This window comes from Falco naumanni, chromosome 13, assembly GCF_017639655.2.
Source record: "Falco naumanni isolate bFalNau1 chromosome 13, bFalNau1.pat, whole genome shotgun sequence".
Taxonomy (NCBI): domain Eukaryota; kingdom Metazoa; phylum Chordata; class Aves; order Falconiformes; family Falconidae; genus Falco; species Falco naumanni.
In genome coordinates this window covers 7016361-7033978 of record NC_054066.1, presented here as the reverse complement: position 1 = coordinate 7033978, position 17618 = coordinate 7016361, and the positions used below count along the sequence as shown (strand labels likewise).

The window sequence follows — 17618 nt, the reverse complement described above, 5'->3', positions numbered from 1 at the left end:
CATTGACGTTAGTGGAGTGTCTCTTGCAGTGGGGAAAGGAATATTACATTTCAGCTTTTATCTTGGGTCAGAACAATGAAATAAACTTATTGTCCTGAACATATTACATCATGATGGTGCTGTAATTGTTTATGTGAGCTACAGCAAAAGTAATTCTCCCTAGAAGATGAAAAATAATTGCTAGTTATTGTCTAAAACGAGCAATGCAGGTCAGATACATAGGGCTCTTTGAGCAGATCAATGGAGATGGCTCCAGTGAGGCTAGTGAACCCCCACTTTATGTTTAAGATACTCTGTATTCTGAGACTTTTCATCAAGCCTATGCAAGTTTATCATTCTGTGAAGCATGATGGTGTAATTTTTGCAGAAACCCTTACCAGTTTGAGGGGAAAGCCAGTAGCTCTTGGATTTAAGATTTTATGTGGGTGATAATCAGGATCTAAGTTTTTTTCACCTCCTGTTTGAGGGGGAGGCTGAGGTTGGTATGGGTTTGAGAGGATAGCACATGGTCAGCGGATCCTTGTTTACCAGGGAAATCACAGTACGAGAATAGCCATGGGAGAAAAACACCACTGGTCTTTCAGCATGGTGAAGCCACTTGGGTGAAAGTGGTTTCTAGCACCTAAGGATTTGATCTGTTAAGCCATTGCTTTGACCTTCCCACAAGCATTACTTCGTCCTTCCGACTAGATCTTTGGTTGTTTTTCTTCCATGTCTTGCGGGAAAGCAATCTGTAGGTGGCACCAAACACCGCAGCACAGCACCACGGTCCCCTGGCTGCTCTGCTCCCAGCGCTGCTCTGCACAGCACTTCAGCCTCAAACCCGAACCTCGGCCACACCATCACCGCTTTGCTTCCCAGACAATTTTTGGTCTGAGTAAAACAACTTCACTTAGTATTTTACTATACAATACAATATTATTTTTAATATTTTAATATTTATATTTTTAATACTATGTCAATGCTGATGTAGTATTTCAGCTATATCCATGTTGGGTTTTCCCCTCTGACTTCCCTAGGCATGCTAGAGCTTATTTCCTAAGGCCCAGATTTTGGGTTTAGTCTAGACAAACATTGATTTCTTTGAAAGAAATGCAGTCTTATCAGGACAAGTGTTGACTGCAGTCAGGTTAAATTCAATAAATAGTTCTGGGGAAAAAATGAGAGAATGGGTAGGAAATGTTGCAGTATTTTGTTTCAGCATTTTCAAACAGTTTCAAATTTTCACTATGGAACATTGTACCAAGACAAAATTCAGCTAAATAAATCTTTTGTTTTAATTGTTCAGCTAGTATTTATTTATGTAATATGAATTTAAATGCTTGGAAGGTTTTTAGTTTGGAAAAGCAACCAAGAAAATTTGGGTTGCCAAAACATTTGATTTTGTTTTAGGTTTGGTAAACAAATAAAACAAATCTTTTGAGTTTTGGAACACTATTTAGCCTTCTGCCAGATTTAACCTTATGCCAGTCCTTTCAAAGATTTGTTCATTACCAGTTTCACCTCACTGTGTTTAAATACTGTATTTTTGTAACAACTCTGTTTTTTTGCAGGCTGTAGTTAAATTACATTAAATACAAATAACATGGACTTCCTTATTACAGAGTATGAGAAGTAACAGACCATATTCACTGCTAGTATAAGTGGACACAACTTTACTGAGATTGGTGTACTGTTCAATTTTTACATTAGTGATGAATTTGAACAGGATTTCTATTTAGAGTTACTGGCTTGCTAGAAGAGGATTTTTTGCCTAATGCAATGTGTAAAATATATGCACGAATGGGCCTTACCTCTTGTGTAACGCTTTTTCACTGAGGCTGTGCAATGGAGTGGCATGAGCTCCCTGCTACACTTTCTCAGGTAAAATTTTCTCCTCCTCCACTTACAAGCAGGACTTTAAACTATGGCTGGGAAGTCATCTTGTCCAAGAAAGATCTGCAGAATGAGTAAATTCCTTGGTCAGGAAATACGTGCAGTTCCCTTTAGAATGGCCTTTACCTAGCCAATTTCTCTACTTCAAGTAAGGAAGTTATAGTAAATGTATAAGAAAAATAATGGCTTGGTCTTAGTGATGACTGGACGAATGTCAACCAAATTGTAGTATAGAGGTACTGGTCTCCATCATTTTTTTGTATCTATAGTAAGTAGCTAGTTGTAGGCTAGAAGAAATCAAAAGCTTTAACGTAACTAATTATGGTATTTCGTAATGTCCCTTTGTCCCTTTAAGGGCATCTAAGCACAGTATAGCTATGTTCATCATGTTCTTATTGTGTCTGTTTCCATAGGCATGGGTTTTTGAGGCACTGGCTACCACACACCAAAATGGCAAATGGCTGGTTTCAGTATGATATGTGATATTCCAGAGTGTGAACGTATGGGTGGCCTTCACCTTTCCTGTGTGTGTCATCTAATGTGAGGCTGTACCTTTGCAGGTGGTAGACATCATGAGAATGAACGTGGACAAGGTGCTAGAAAGAGACCAGAAGCTATCAGAGCTTGACAACCGGGCAGATGCATTGCAAGCAGGTGCCTCACAGTTTGAAACCAGTGCAGCCAAACTGAAAAGAAAATACTGGTGGAAAAATTGCAAGGTAAGGGTTATAAATTCTTGTTAAGAATTGCTTCATGGCACACATTACTTTCACTTGCATTTAATGGGACTTTGCTTGCAGGATGGCATCTGCAAGTGGTATCTTCTTGTCAAGGGGAGAAAGAGATGCCTTGCCCTCTAGGTTCCAGGATAATAAGTCAAGCAACTATGATATTTACCCGAATCTGTTCTTTAGATAATTTCTGCAGTACATAAAACGTAGATACAAATTTTGATGCTTCAGTCAGTGCCTGCAGATAGGATTGGGATAGCATTCCACGTTAACTAATGTCAGTTCCCTGGGTGAATCACAAAACCTGAACGGGTGTAGTGAATATTAGTAGTGGGAGAAAATAAGCTTTTTCCTTGTGGGAGATCATCAGCCTCTGGACCTTTCTTTAGGATGGTAAGCTACCAAAAAAAATATCTTGGTTTCACAGACCACTGTGAGAAGTGAGGAAGTTATGGTAGCTTTTAAAGAGGGGCAGATTAGGATAGAGGAAGACTTCAATCCACCAGCTTTCTCCTCTTCTGTCTTCAGTCTTATTCTTCTCCACAAGCAGATGGAACCTTGCTCTCCTTTGCTTTTTCAGACCTCCTCCAAGATTGTCTTTTCTGGACCCAGAAACTTCATCTCCTCTCATGCATAAAAGACCACATATCCTTGCTTCTTTCTACTTGTGCACCACCACCATGAACACTATACTAAAAGTTCAGCTCCATTTCCATTTCTCTTCAATACCATCTTTGCTGTTGCCCATTCATGTCCACCCAAATAAAACCACCTGCTCCCAAAGGAGAATCCCACATATATCCCTCACCAGTTTGTTGCCTGCTTTGCCTCTTCAGTTTGCAGTGCCATGAAATGTAAAGCAAGGCAAAAATATTCTGGGTAAACTACATATACAAACACTCCAGAAATAAGTGGATGTAGGTTAGAATCTCAACCGAGCAGTTCCTCTGTGCCTCTTCTAGCTGTTGCCCAGTTGCTTTGCCTGACAGTGCAGGAAGCAGGGCTTTTGGGAGCTACAGACACAGATTTTGAGTTCGGTTCATGCACGCTGACTGCAGGTACCACAGCAACCTACACAACATTAGACTTTCAGACCTACTCTTTCTCCTTTCCTCATTGTCCCTTCCTGCTTTACCCTGGCAAACAGAATTGCCCTGTTCTTCCTCTGGCTCCCAAACCATGGAAGGAGGGGGAAAAATAAATATATCTCCTGCAAGCCCGTGGCTGGCTCTGTCCTCCAACATATGTTGGGAGGAATGACGTGTCCACGTTTGTTGTTTTTCAGTCTTTCCATTCTCACTGGGGTAGTGATAGGAATTGGACTGCAACATCTCTGGTGGCCTCATTAGCATTCAGCAGGTCTCATGTGGGGGCCTCTACCCCACACAACTCTGTACTGGTATGGACTGTGCACAGCTGGCCCTGATGTATCTGTTCCTGTGGGAACTTTGCAATGAGCTATTTCCAGGCTAACATGTTAGAAACCGTGCTGGCTAGCATGGGCTACGTAGCTCTCTCAACAGCACAGGTTCACAGAGCCAGCACAAGTAGCTGCTAGGCATTAGACATCCCCAGCTGCCTCTTCCCTTACTATGGGAACGTGGTGAAAAGTGATTAAGTCACTCCAGTATAAAGTGGTACATGGCCATGTGTGAATCCAGCCACTTCAATCACCTCTGGAAGTTGTTTTACTTTGGAAGTTTACTTTTTCTTTGCTTTACTGCTGGAAATGGGTGAGGCCATCTTAGCTGATGGGCAAGAACTTGCTGGCTTTGACAAGAGGTTTGACAAGCCCATTGCAGGTTGTCAGCCGTTCCTAAAACTGACACTAAATCTGGGGCCTTAACATGTCTGTTCAGTGAGTCTTTGCAAGGACTAACAGTGCAAGAAATAAGCCACTAAGTAAAAGCAAAAAAAAGAGGGGTTAATGTCTTTCATGTGAAAACCTGACTTTCTCTTTTTTTTTTTCTCGTAACTTTCTTTTTATAGATGATGATCATCCTTGGTGTAGTATGCGCAGTCATTCTCATTATAATTATAAGTGAGTAATTATTTTTTTCTTTTGTTTCTGATCTCAATAGCTCTGTGACTTATAAAGTGCTGATATATTAGAAAAACAAAAAAAAAAAGGCTGTAAAATATTTCAACTGATTAATTTGTGAAATTCCCCTTCTAGGGTCATGCTGTTATAGTGAGAATTACTGCAAACTCTCTTGACACTTCTATAGGTAGATTTGTTGACATTTAATGTATTTCACATTAGCACATTACATAACTTTCCCTAGGATTAAAGAATTCTCCCTTTTCATATTTATATAAATTTTTGTGCAGTCTAATATATCTTCCTTTCATTGCAACCAGTGCCACAGTCCTGGTGTTTTCTAGTGAGAACAGCAATGCCTGCATTATCTTATGCCTATAAAAAGAGGGTGAAGGCCCACATGCAAATGGACATCCAGTTAATTTTTTAAAAGCATATAGATGCCCTCTTCCCACCAAATCAGCTGGAATTTGAGCTGGTGCTTCTGAAAATCCCTTTGCATCCTGAATCCCTAAATATTGTTAAAAGATGGCCCAAAGCCTTACTGATTCTTGTCTCAAAAGATCATCTCATTCCAAACATTTCTTACAGAAAAGACAGCATATGAATGAATAATAGCAGTCCTGCTGGTTGGGAGGCAGGGATCTTGTAATGACAGGAACTGAACATTTTATTTATGTAACCTCTGTGTTAACAACAGCCATTATGTGACATAACTGTAACATGGCATTAACTGCTGAAAGGGAGATTTCTTGAGTTAGACAATCCCGCTAGTAACCCAGAAGAGATTCACCAGGAGGCTAGACAGTAGATGTGAATTAATTCCCAGCTCTCAAATTACATGCCTTGCATTTGGCATGTTTCCATTTTCCTCTGTTGCTTCTGTAAAGAAGGCTTACAGAATCACCTGTAAACATGACTAAATGGATTGAGATATACATGCGGCAGTTTATTAGTCTTATGAATGCTGGCACCAGAGTGACCCAGAATAATTCTAGGGTTTCGTAACACTGATACGGCAAGAGTGGGAAATGGCTAGATATTAATTAACTATATTAACTGGCTTCGAAGGAAAGATGGGCCTTTGTTCTGCAGTCTAGGGCAGCAGCCTGGGAAGACAGATGTGCAGCCATTGAACTGATTGCTGTGTATATATGCATCATTGAGCATTATGTGTATCTTAACATGAAAGTAAAAAAGCAGATAAGATAGCTTATAATTTCTCCTTAGAAGTTAATTCTGAAATTGTACATATTATATAATATATTCAAAACAATGAAACTCTGTTTCCTTCCTGGTTTTAAATGCTGAGAGCCTGTACTGGTAAGTTTAGAAAAAAACATAGCAGGTTTGACATGGCTCAGGTTGGGTTTAGGGTATTTAACCACAAACTGAGTGTCACATCATCAAACCGAGGTCATGGCTCACCACAGTGAGATCTAGTGCAAATTTAGTGAGATTTAAATGTGTCTGGATCTTATATTATTTTTTCAGTCTATTTGATCCTTCTGTAACACTGCCTAAAGGTTGCAGCTTCAGGAAGGACCTTGTGTATTGAACTCGAGGATATATTTATTTACAGTAGCTCTGAAGTATATGTATAAATTCTGTTGACATCAAGCATCCACATGCTGTCACAGACAAGGCCTGCATGGCTTCTCCAGTTGCTGATTTGAATGGGAACAAGGTCAAATCCTCTATGCAGGGCTGGCTACAGATGCAGATAAATTGGGTTGTTCCCTACAGCAACAAGCTGCTATGGGTGCTGAAATGGCCCATGCCAGGCTATCATCCTGCTAGTGGGGCCCTGGAAAAGCAGGCTGGCTTCCTGCTGAAGGAAGAGTTAAAACGCGTAGGACTGCAGGTATTGCTGGAGCTGGGGATAGTGGCTAACACCACTATCAGCCCTTGCCCTTTCCATCTTTTGAGCTGCAGTCTCCCCTGTTTTCCACTCCGGTTTCCCCCTCCAAACTCCTTTTGACACAGGAGGAGCATCACCATTCCAGTTAGGAAGGCATACCTTGTGCAAGACATGTCACACTCTTTCAGCAAAGATGTGTGAAAGGTGTTTGCCATTCTCTGACAGCACATGCTTCTGTGAGATAAAAATGCAATGGTAACTCTGTAATAACTGTTGGTTTATGTATTTTTTTTTTCTCCCCTCCACCTTCTGCTTCCTTTCCCAGTTTATTTCTCCACTTGAAAAAGCAAAGAAGGAAGACTTGGCACAACTTTGTTCATATCAACCAACAATATCAGTGTTCCTTTGTTGAACTCCGCTTTTTAATTCCCAGTGTTTTGGGATTTTTGCTTGTAATAATCCATAAGCATTCAGTGTGGTGTGTTTTGGAATTCTGTTGTTTCCACAAGAAACTGTACCAGCTAAATACTGCCAAGTAGTTCCATACACTGTCTTATCACTGTGTCTTAAAATATGTACGCACTGACCTTCAGAAACTGTAGTATATGAAAAGTATCCTAAACATCTGAGAATCAGAGAACGCAGTTATGGGGAAACTCCTGCTTAAAGGGACACTGTCAGGTGGATTGGACCCAAACCTAAGGTTGCAGCAAACATTAGGACCAAAATTCTCAATCTGAGCGCCTAAAGTTAGATGGCAAATCCACTATCAGATCTAACTTTTTGAGGTAGTAGCTGCTACTCCCATCGAAGAAAGCGGTACCTACAAGTATTCATGTAATACATCTTAATTCAACTCAGCCAACAAAACACAGATTTTTTGAGATTAGTTGTAGTATCTGAGTCTAAAAACATTGCCTGCAGAAAATAAATAGGATTATAATTCTTTATGGATTTAAATTTTTCCTTATGAGGTGTTCTGTACAACCAGGATGGCGCGGTATGAAAGCCTCAAAGAAACTGTATGACAACCAAAAAAGCATTAGCTAGCACAATCTTGAAAAAGCCAAGTGAAATGCAAAAATGGTAATACAATCATCATAAGTAACCAAGATACAGACTCTTGCTAAAACTCAACGCCTGTTTGTCAGATTTCATGGATCTCTCTTGAATGCCAATCCCCAATACTTATGGCCCTAACTTAAAGCACATGAACAACTTTGATGATGTCTGTGGCTTCCCAACACAATTGTAGGAAGCTACTTCTGCATCATTTTGCAGAAATGGTCCCCACTGTGAGGATCGTTTAAAAATAGGAAGAAGCAGGTATGGGTAAATAGAGGGAACAGTGGAGAGAGGCTGAGAAAGGGAAGGGTGCCTAGCAAAGCTTTCCTGGAGTAGAGGAAGGCAGAGAAACACTGTTCCAAAGTGGTGGCATTAAAATGCTTTTAAAAAATTTAATTTGTGTGTGTGTGTGTGTATAGTTCATAAACTATAGTGTAGTCTTTGTAAAGTGTTCAGCTGAGATATTTTTCATACTCAACTAGTTTAACATTTGATGTAATTAAGAGAATTTATGTATTGTGGTTTGAGAGAAAGTTCTTGTACGCTGTTGTTGTATGGTTTCTCCCAAATGTTAAATTCCTTGGTTTTTCTTATTTAAACATTGAATAGTTTAATCATAGTTAACCAATCTAAAAATGAATTATCAAATTTTGAGTCAGGAAATTCTGAAAGTGTCTTTGTAGTATAACTCCTTCAGGATTTCTAAGAAGAATTCACAGAATTAAAAAAAAAAAAAAAAAAAAAACCCACATATTTTTTTTTGTTTGCAATTTCATTAGGGCATGGAAATGGTGATAATAGTAGTGTAAATATTCCCACTGTGGAGCATCTCTCTTGATATGGTTTTAGATGAAAAAAACAGAGACCCAGACCAGTTTGTTGCAATGGATGTATATATAAATTGTGTTTAAGTAGAATTTTGCAGAGACAATAAGCAATGATCATTTGAAAGGTTCCACTTGCATTTCCCCCCCTATTTATTTCTTTATATTCACATGTACTGTTTCATTATCATTAAGTAGTAAGTGGCCACAGTCTTAATGAACTTATCTTTCAAAGTTACTAATGTGCTACTGAACTCCCCGTTATGCCCTGTTCACTTCAGTCCTTCAGCTGAGTGGGTACATAAACAGTTCTTAAATCCTCACGGGCCAGACACAAAACTCTGCTGTCATAATGGGCCCAACTCCACGAGGTGCCACAACCGAATGCTCTGTATAACTGAGCCTTTGCTGGAAGAGGAATGAGCCATCCAACTTCAGGACCCTTTTAAAACTGCTAAGATATCTGGCTAGCTGACATGAAAGAATTATCTCCTAAGAGTGAGACCCTGCCACCCATACCCGTGTTGAGCATGGCTTGATCCTCGCTGGGCTTTTCTGCAGGAATGCTGAAAGGACTCAGGAAATGAAGACAGCTTTCACTGGAGATGGTACAGTCAGTAAGGTTATACACTGATACAGATCAGATCTAGAACAGATCTACAGTGTAGATAGTGCCTTCTGCTATGAGAGTCTGAACTGACTACTTCACTTTGAACAACTGCAAACACACAGCAGAGTTTGAGTCCTTTAGCTACAAAGATGCAAAGCTTCCAGATGAAACTGCTGTAAGGATGCAAAGCTTACATCCTCCTAGCTAACATATCTCAAGCAAGTTAATAAAGTTGGGAGCTTTAGGGGAGAGTGGAGAAGAGAAACTGCTGGTTGTGGAAGCGTACTCATTCTCTCTCAAAACAGTAACTAGTGGGGAATACTGCTAAAATAATAGTGAGAATTTGCAAGGAAGAGTTTAGTCAAGAAACCTAGCCTCTAGTGGGTAGCCAAATGTTTGTGAAGAGACAATTTCCTCCCTGTGTAATGAAATATGCTAAATTAATGTGTTTAACTCTGAAGTTGTTTGCATAGAGTGTGTTTGTGAATGCTCAATGTTTGCTAGTTGTGCTGTGCTGGTTGGTTGCAATTGGCAAGATAAGCCATGTAACATTTTTAATTCAGCTGGGGAAGCATGAACAAATATGTCCTTCCCTTATGCACAGACCCAGAGTTGAACTGCTCCTGCAGAAGGTTAATTCTCCTGCAAGGAGCACATGGTAATACAGGACTGTGCAGGATCATCGATTGTGCAACATCATCACATATAGGTAGACTGAGGATGATCTATATAAACACAGTTGGAGATCTTATTTGTGTTGAAGCCAAGATCGATTGTTTTCCATTCACTGCCTCTACATTTAAAATGTCCATGTTGTTACAACTGCCTACTTGTAATAGTAAATTTCCCATGAAAAGGTTAACTCATTCTTGTTTATTTAGCAATGTTTAAAGATTCAGTTACTGGATAGGGTTTCAACTACTACTCTTCATCACTAGCTACTGCCTAGGCTTTTACCTGGGGCTGCTGAAAAGGCACAGAAGGGCTGCAGGTCCAGCAAACCCTTGGGGAACTGCAAGGCTGATTGCTTTCTGACTGATATCCTGGGGACAGAATGGAAGAAGAGATTTCAGTATCTTTAGATATGTCAGTTAGACATTGTTTGAGGCTTGCATATTCTATCCTTGTAAGAAGCGCTTACTCTTTTTCTGCTTTCTGGGCTCCAGCTGTGCAGCTGGGATGCTAGCATAGCATGCCATTCAGGAACAGCATCGCTGAAATGGGATTGTTAGGAGCTGGTCTGTGCTCATACCACGGCTGCTGTTTGGCTTGCCAATGAGTGCACGTCAGCTTCTGAGGCTGAAGAAATGTTATTCGCAGCCACTATCTACAGGCTGGTAAGGTCCTGCTTAGGCACTACACATCCTTCCCTCTAATTTTTGCAATAATATAAATGTGGCTTGAAACCTAAACACATTGGTACACAGAACTTGGCAGGAGCAAGTAGCATGGAAGTCCAAATGGGGCACTTGACCTGATTTTCACTTGACAATATTATGTAACAGCACAGTCAATCCAACATAGTCCAACATAATCCAATATTATTAGAAGGAGGAGGGGAGAATCTGATAGAGATTCTGAATATAACCTAGGCTCTATAAGACTAGGAGTGATTTAGAAATGTAGTTAGTTTGATTTTAAAGCTGGCGCTGTAATTCTATTGGAACCTGCAGGAGGTTAGCCCCAGGAACAGTTCAGGCAAGTAAATTACTTGGCTTTTTTCTTTTTAAATAGTGATCTGCAATAAGTGACTTAAACACAGACAATGATGGAAGAACAGGACAGTATTAACTGTGCAAGGAATTAATTAAATAGCCACAATCTGCTATGTTTTTGTCTGGGTAGCAAGACCTTTTGAAATTCTTCTGTTTCTGTGTCTCATTTCTGTCACTGCTCCTCCGACAGGGCTTCACATACCTTCAACTTTATGAACAGCTGAGCTACTTCTTTTCTGAACACAATAGGTTTTAGCCCTTAAAAGCAAATTCATGACTTAACATCTGTGTTAAAGCATACCTGTAAAACTTTCTCAGAAGTGCAACTACCATGGAAGAATATGACTTAAGGAACTTTTAAAAGCTCAGATGTTACTCAGTTCTTTTTCATGCTTTTACAGAGCAAATTTTTCTCTATTCCGTGGGAGGTTATCCACCCAGTGGGAGTATGTATAATCTACCATTTTTTAATGACATCGCCTTGATTGCACTCGTTGCTCTAGACCTTTGCAAGAAAACTAGAGAGTGCTTGGGTGTGATCCAGGATTTAGATCACAACCCTGCTTCTCCTGCCCTTTAAACAGGGAAGAGGGCTAAACCAGTAGCCATGTAAGGCACTGGGCTTGCTCCCAATATACACAGTAAGTATTGGAGAAAGACCTCGAAGAGACCAAAGTCTCTTTGGTCTTGATTTGTGTCCTGACCTGAACTGTAGACATGTAACAGATCATAACCTTTGGGCTTGCTGTGTAGTCAGAAGACTGAGATGCTCTTCCAGCCAGTTCTTCCTCTCACGCAATTTATGTTCCTCTTGTTAGACAAGATACATTTAAGCATGTAAGCATGTGTTTCTTCATGCAAGAGAAAGCACAATCACCCTCAAATCACCTTCTTTAAAAGCAAAACTGAAAAGGCTGAAGAATGTAGTTTGAAAAAAATGAATTTTATCTAGAGAAATTATTGGCTGAAGATTTCTCTGAGGGTGATATTAATTTCAGGAGAGATACTAGATTGGAATGTATGAAACAATCAAACCAGAACCTCACATCAATTTTTCTTTCTCCATCTGGTCTCCTTTAGAAACACTTCTGTATTCTGCTTCAAGAAAGGATTTTGTTTTCCTCTTCAACTACTTTCTCTTCCTTATTTCATTAATGTATGTCTCCAATGATGTGCTCAGTAGCCTTTTTTCTCCGTTAAGACCGTCTGCCTTTAAACACATGCGTAAAAAGAGATTTGAGCCATCCAAGGAGTTTACCTTTCTTCCTGATGCACTGACATTTAAAAGCTACATCTTACAATAAAGCAGAAAAACTGTGGCAGTCCGGTTACATGCAGTTTTGGTGGAGTAAACACTTGATTATTCAACAATGAGTCATTTCTGCAGTAACCTCATTCTGTCATGACTGTATCACATCTACTAACTCTCCAAAGCAAAAATCATAACCTGTACTGGTTTAAAACATGAATACAGCCTCGTGGTTCATACATAACACTCTATTCAACCAAAGAAACCATGCACTATAAGTTTAAAAGGGCAAAGTACTTGTTCTCAAAGAGAAAATATCATCGAGAACAACAAAGGTATTTACGAAAAAAGCTTCTCCATTCTTCAGTTCTTCTCACAGTGTCTGGCTTCTCCATTATTCTTGAAGTCTCTCTTCATTCTCTTAGAAAGCCTTTTTGTTTTGGAGCGTAGTGTATTTGGAACATAGCATATTGGGGCTAGGGTTGTTCTGCTGCCCTCTGAGCTGACCCCTGCCTTCTGCCATATGGTTCTTGTTAACCCCAATCAGAGCTGAGGCAGGCCTGAGTGGAGCTGAATCTCCTCCCCGTAATGCCCTGCTGTCCACAAACCAGCCTCCACCGATGGGACGAGAACACTGGAGGCAGGATATAGCTCCTGGATCTTCAGTTGTTTCAAAATGATGTAATACAAAAGAAGGCTCCTTGACTGCTAGACAACAGCATTTTTGCTACACTACTTCAGCTGCAACACTGGACTTTTAAAGTATTTAGCATTTCTTGTAAAAGAAGTTTCATCAAATTTGATGGAAAAGAGAGGACGTGACAAATAAGGATAAGCGTGATAATGACAAGATAGTAAATTGGGAAACAGTTTATGTGAAATGTAGCCAACATTCAGTAAACTAATTTTTATAAGTGTCTATACCTAAGAGCACTTTTTGTACATTAAAACTAAGCAGTGCTAGTGTATTGAAGTGCATATGGACTACTACTTAAAATGAACTACGACAAACAGTAGCTGAATTTACTTCCTTTCACTTTTCTCTTGAAAACACAGGAGAGAGATGCAGGAAGGATGAGCTAGTATTTTTTGCGGAGTGCACCATTTGGGGTATACCATCCAAAGACATTCTGCTGTTGTCAGCTGCAGAAGTGGTCGAGGACTTCAGTCAAATAAGGGCTCCAGCATGCTTGCTGCAGTAAAGATAGATGCCGAATGCTGGCTTTCTTGTACAGCATTTTGGTCTCAGTAACAAAATCTTGACGCAGCATCATTGTTTCACTTATCCTTGTTCCACTCTAGCATCTAAGTATCTCATATCTGAATGGTCTAAGGAGAGGATGGAAAATCCATTACATTCCTGTCGTGTATATGTGAACACATGGTGGTGGTCTGAGCTTTTATAATGAAAATAGTTTAAAAGAATTAAGGTCTCAGTATTTTAGTCTATTCTTTAAAATTAGTTTCTCCCCCTGATAAACTGTTTAAAGGGTCTATTTTAAATAAGAGTAAATAATGGCAGCTGCTGCTGTTTTCTCTGTAACATCAGCGTTTGAGATAGTGCATATAATGGAGCTATAAATTCATAGATGCACAATGCATAACTAATTTCAGAAGTTCAGCTATTAATACTTACAGTTTTGACCTGAACGTTTGCAACAATTTCTCCATTAGTCATACTAGTGTTGGCTGAACCTGAAATTCAGTGGTCAGCGTGGCTACCGTGCAGCCAGCAAGATACAGTGTACTAAATAATGCAAGTTCAGCCTTTCATGAAACTTAAATGGAAAAAAGATTCTGAATAGCAGTAGAAATATATAGTAAGGGCCATGGGTATACAGTTTAACCATTCCTTATTAAAGTATTATTTATCTGTTATTTAAGTGATTAGCAGCTATACAAATAGTTGAATAATTAGCTTCCAAAGCCTATTTATTGATGAAAGAATGTTTTTTCTCATTAGAAATGCTAAGTTCAATCTATGTTCCATTTGCTTTTTCCCCAGATTGGAAATAAAATAAAATGATATTGTAGCTAAGACACACAGGTCTGCATGATAAAATGTTACTGATAGCCCACCACTTGTCATGAAAAATATCATTACTTTGTCATGGAAATGAAAAGTCTTCCGTCCCCCAACCACATACGTGGTAAAATATTAGTCACATTATGTATATCAGCAGCACTGAAAGATTAGAAATTAGTACCTCCTACTCAAGAGCGGGGCTTAAAAACATCCTTTGTTGCAAAAATACATTTTGAGGGGGAAACACCAACTGTTGTAGAGGTTAGATTTTTATTTGACAATTCCTGTTCTCTTTTCTTCCCCCTTTCCAAAAGAAGTGATTATATACATAGACATTCATTTGCCATTTGGGTGATACGTTCTATTTCCAAGTATGAAAGAGATAAAACATAGCCAGTATCTACTGTGAGCAACCTTTAGTTTGTTTTGCAGCATAGAAAGTTCTCTTACTGGCAACATATGAACTCTTATTATAAACTTGTTTTAGTCATCGCAGGAAATGAGTTTGTAGCCAGGTAATTAGTACTTTCCTTAATGACTTATGCTTGCGTCTTAACACAGAAGACCAGCCTCTGGAGGTGCTATCCAATCAGTTCAGCACTGTAGACTTAAAATGAACAGATGGTTGAGTATTTCACACTCTCCAGCCCAGAGTGAAGAGCAAAGCACACCCTGTTCAGGAAGCGACTTCAACATGTGCCTAAGTATATAGAGAATTTCCATTTTCTGATTAGAACAACAAAACCCTCCTCATTTGTCCTTACTAAATCCAGGCCCGATATGGAATCTGTGCTGTGTTCTAATTCAAGAAAGGAAAAGCCTTTTCTTTGAATGACACAAAAATTAGGTTGAAAAGAACTCCTGGGGTTTATCTAGTCCAATCTCCTGCACAAAGCAGGGCCACCTTTGATGTTGGATCAGGTTGCACATCATTTGTTTTGATGAATTTTGAAAATCACCAAGGCTGGTGATTCCACAGTGAATTTAGCCATTGGATATATTCTCTGCCCTACCAAGGCTGATAAAAGTGCATTGCATCTTCATAAATGCATGCAGTTTATGGTTTTGCCTTTTTTTTTTCATTCACTGATCTTAGAGTCAAATTAAGAGCTAGTGGGATTATGTGCAACCCCCATTTTTCAAAGAGCTTCCTTGACATCAAGAATTTTTCTTTCTTTCTTATTTACACTGGAGTAAGCCAGATCTGATCAAACTGAGGGTATCGGTGCATTCTCTCCCCTCTGTGCATGTGAAACTGGCTCCTCTGACACTGAAGACTGGTACAGGATCAGATTCAGGACATCTAGTAAAGTCTAGTTCTGAGGTGAGTGTCAAAATCTTGATTGGCTACTAAGTTACTAGACTGGCCCCAAATAAAGAAGAGGATTTACTGAGATCACTATTTCTCCTCACAAGCAATGCCACCCCTCTTTCAAAAGGTGCTGGAATGGCAATACAAACAAAACTCTTCCCTCTACCTCTTTCCTTTTAATTCTTTAAGCTTTACTTCCTCTAATAGGAATAACCAGAAGTAAGTTTTCAGTTGCCCTTTTAAAAAGTAAACTCCAGATCAAGTCTTTAAATGCATCCTTTTAAAGGCCACACAACAGTGTTAAGCTATGTAGTAATGCACTCAGGACCTGAAAGTCTGTGCTGAGAACAGCACCTCTCACCTCATAGACTCAGCTATACTAAGCAAGAAATTGTGAGTTGTGCCTCTACAGAAAACATTCCATTTGTATCATATTAGAGATACCTGGGGAGGAAAAATAATGTGGAGACCAGGAAATTTCTTCAAGTGCTTTCTTTACCTGGAGGTCAGTGGAATTCCATTTATAAATAATGAATGCATGCATTTTGATGCGAAAATTGTGATGACTTACACAGTTTGATATTACTGTACTTTTCTGTGGACAGTGATTTTTTTTGAAGTGGTGAACATATTTTCCAAGAATATCGTAGACATTTGTAACATGTATGTTTGTGCCAATAAATCTTGTTTTAAGAAGTTGCTTTTTGTATCATATCTGTTCCCAATACACACAGTTTAAGGACAGTGAAGCAGCTTTCATTCCCTCTCTGTGTAATGTGCTAAAGACTTCTGGAAAAAAAAAGATTTTCTAATTCACACTGAGTTTTTACATATTCAGTCCAATAGAACAGAAAAAACCCACTTCAGTTGTATAAACAATAATGAACTCCCTACAAAAAGGCAAGAGGAGACAGTGGTACAACCATTAAAGAACTATGAAGAGGAGCAGATGGGAGAATGTTTAGTGCATTTGACCTTATTTTTAACTTTCCTAATGGTAACACAGGAAAGGAAATTTTCCGTTTAATAGGGCACAGTTAACTCAGGGAACTCATCGCCACAAGATACTGTTAAGTCACAAATTTGGTGTACTTCGGACACATCTTTTAAATGAAGAAGGATTCTTTGTGAGAGGGGATACAGACTCTCTTGTGGAGTCATCTGCCTCAACTTTAAACAGCTGATACTGGCCACTGGTGTGATGGCTTAATGGGGCTTGGTAACTGCTGTGATCATTATTCCTAGTAAGTAATTAAGCTCACCGAAGGGACAAGGGTTGGAAGCTGCTTTTCTTCCCCTCCTAGTGACTACACCTACATTTTAAAATACATAAGCATCACAGTAACTCCTGACTAGCTCTGCACCTTCATGTATATGAGGTTTCATACATTTCAACAGCTCTTCTAATTTTGTTGCAAATCAACTCTCGGCACATATAAAGGGTGCTATATCATATCTCCCCACCCAAGCACACCAAAACCAGGTAATGTCAAGATACTTTCTTGTATGACAGTGCTTTATCAGTAAGAGTATAGATTTTTCCTTGGTAATTCTTAGCATACTTGGCAATAAACTGGGGGCAATTTGAGTCTATAAGGAGAAGCTGGGAAAAAGCAATTATTGATTTAATACAGTGCATATTCTGGTCTATGTAAAATAGCAAATAAAGACTAAGTGAGAGGGTGAATTAGGTTGATAGGTGCATATGAATGTGATATTGAAGAACACAGGAAACTGATCAAAGCCAAAATGAGGCTTATGCTAATAATTAAGAGAGCACAATGGGCTAATACGCTGTTGGCACTCTTACAGCCAGGTTGCGTAGTTAGCTCTGTTTTGTTGAAACAGAATGTCCTGGTTCCTGACTTTCAAGCTTACAAAGAATTCTAGCAAATTATAAAACCAAGTTAAAAAGAAATTATGTGTAATGTAATGGAGAGATTAACATGGACATGGCAGAATTGGTAAGATTACATGACAAAACTAATGTATTTTTGCATGCTGTTCAGATAGCAGATTTGCATAATTCATGGAAGTTCAGGGAGCAAAAAGAAGGACGGCTGCTTAGGAGTTACCAGATTATGTGGAGTGAATCACTCTGGGAATATGCTTTGGAAAATCAACAGGAGATAGTTCAAAGACAAAAAACCTTGACGTGGCTGTCTGTATACTTTGCTTTGTGAGCTGAAGTACACAGAGGTAAGTGAATGAATAAGATGCTTTTAAGCGCTCCTGACGGATGTAAAATTTCAAAAAAATGTCTCGGATGACTGAAGATGGTCAGAACTGCATTCTGAGAAGCAAAGCAG

General features: G+C 39.2%; 1 protein-coding gene across 1 annotated transcript in view; it reads left to right on the top strand.

Annotated features, from left to right (window-relative positions):
* The window catches only part of LOC121097025 (vesicle-associated membrane protein 2-like), a 54345-nt gene extending 38342 nt beyond the window's left edge, over positions 1 to 16003 (top strand). Inside the window, exons 3-5 of the mRNA XM_040613747.1 lie at positions 2436 to 2594; positions 4596 to 4647; positions 6834 to 16003. Of these exons, the coding sequence (XP_040469681.1) occupies positions 2436 to 2594; positions 4596 to 4647; positions 6834 to 6850 (228 nt within the window). The 3' untranslated portion in view covers positions 6851 to 16003. The remainder of the gene's footprint in view (positions 1 to 2435; positions 2595 to 4595; positions 4648 to 6833) is intronic.
* The last annotated feature ends 1615 nt before the right edge of the window (positions 16004 to 17618 follow it).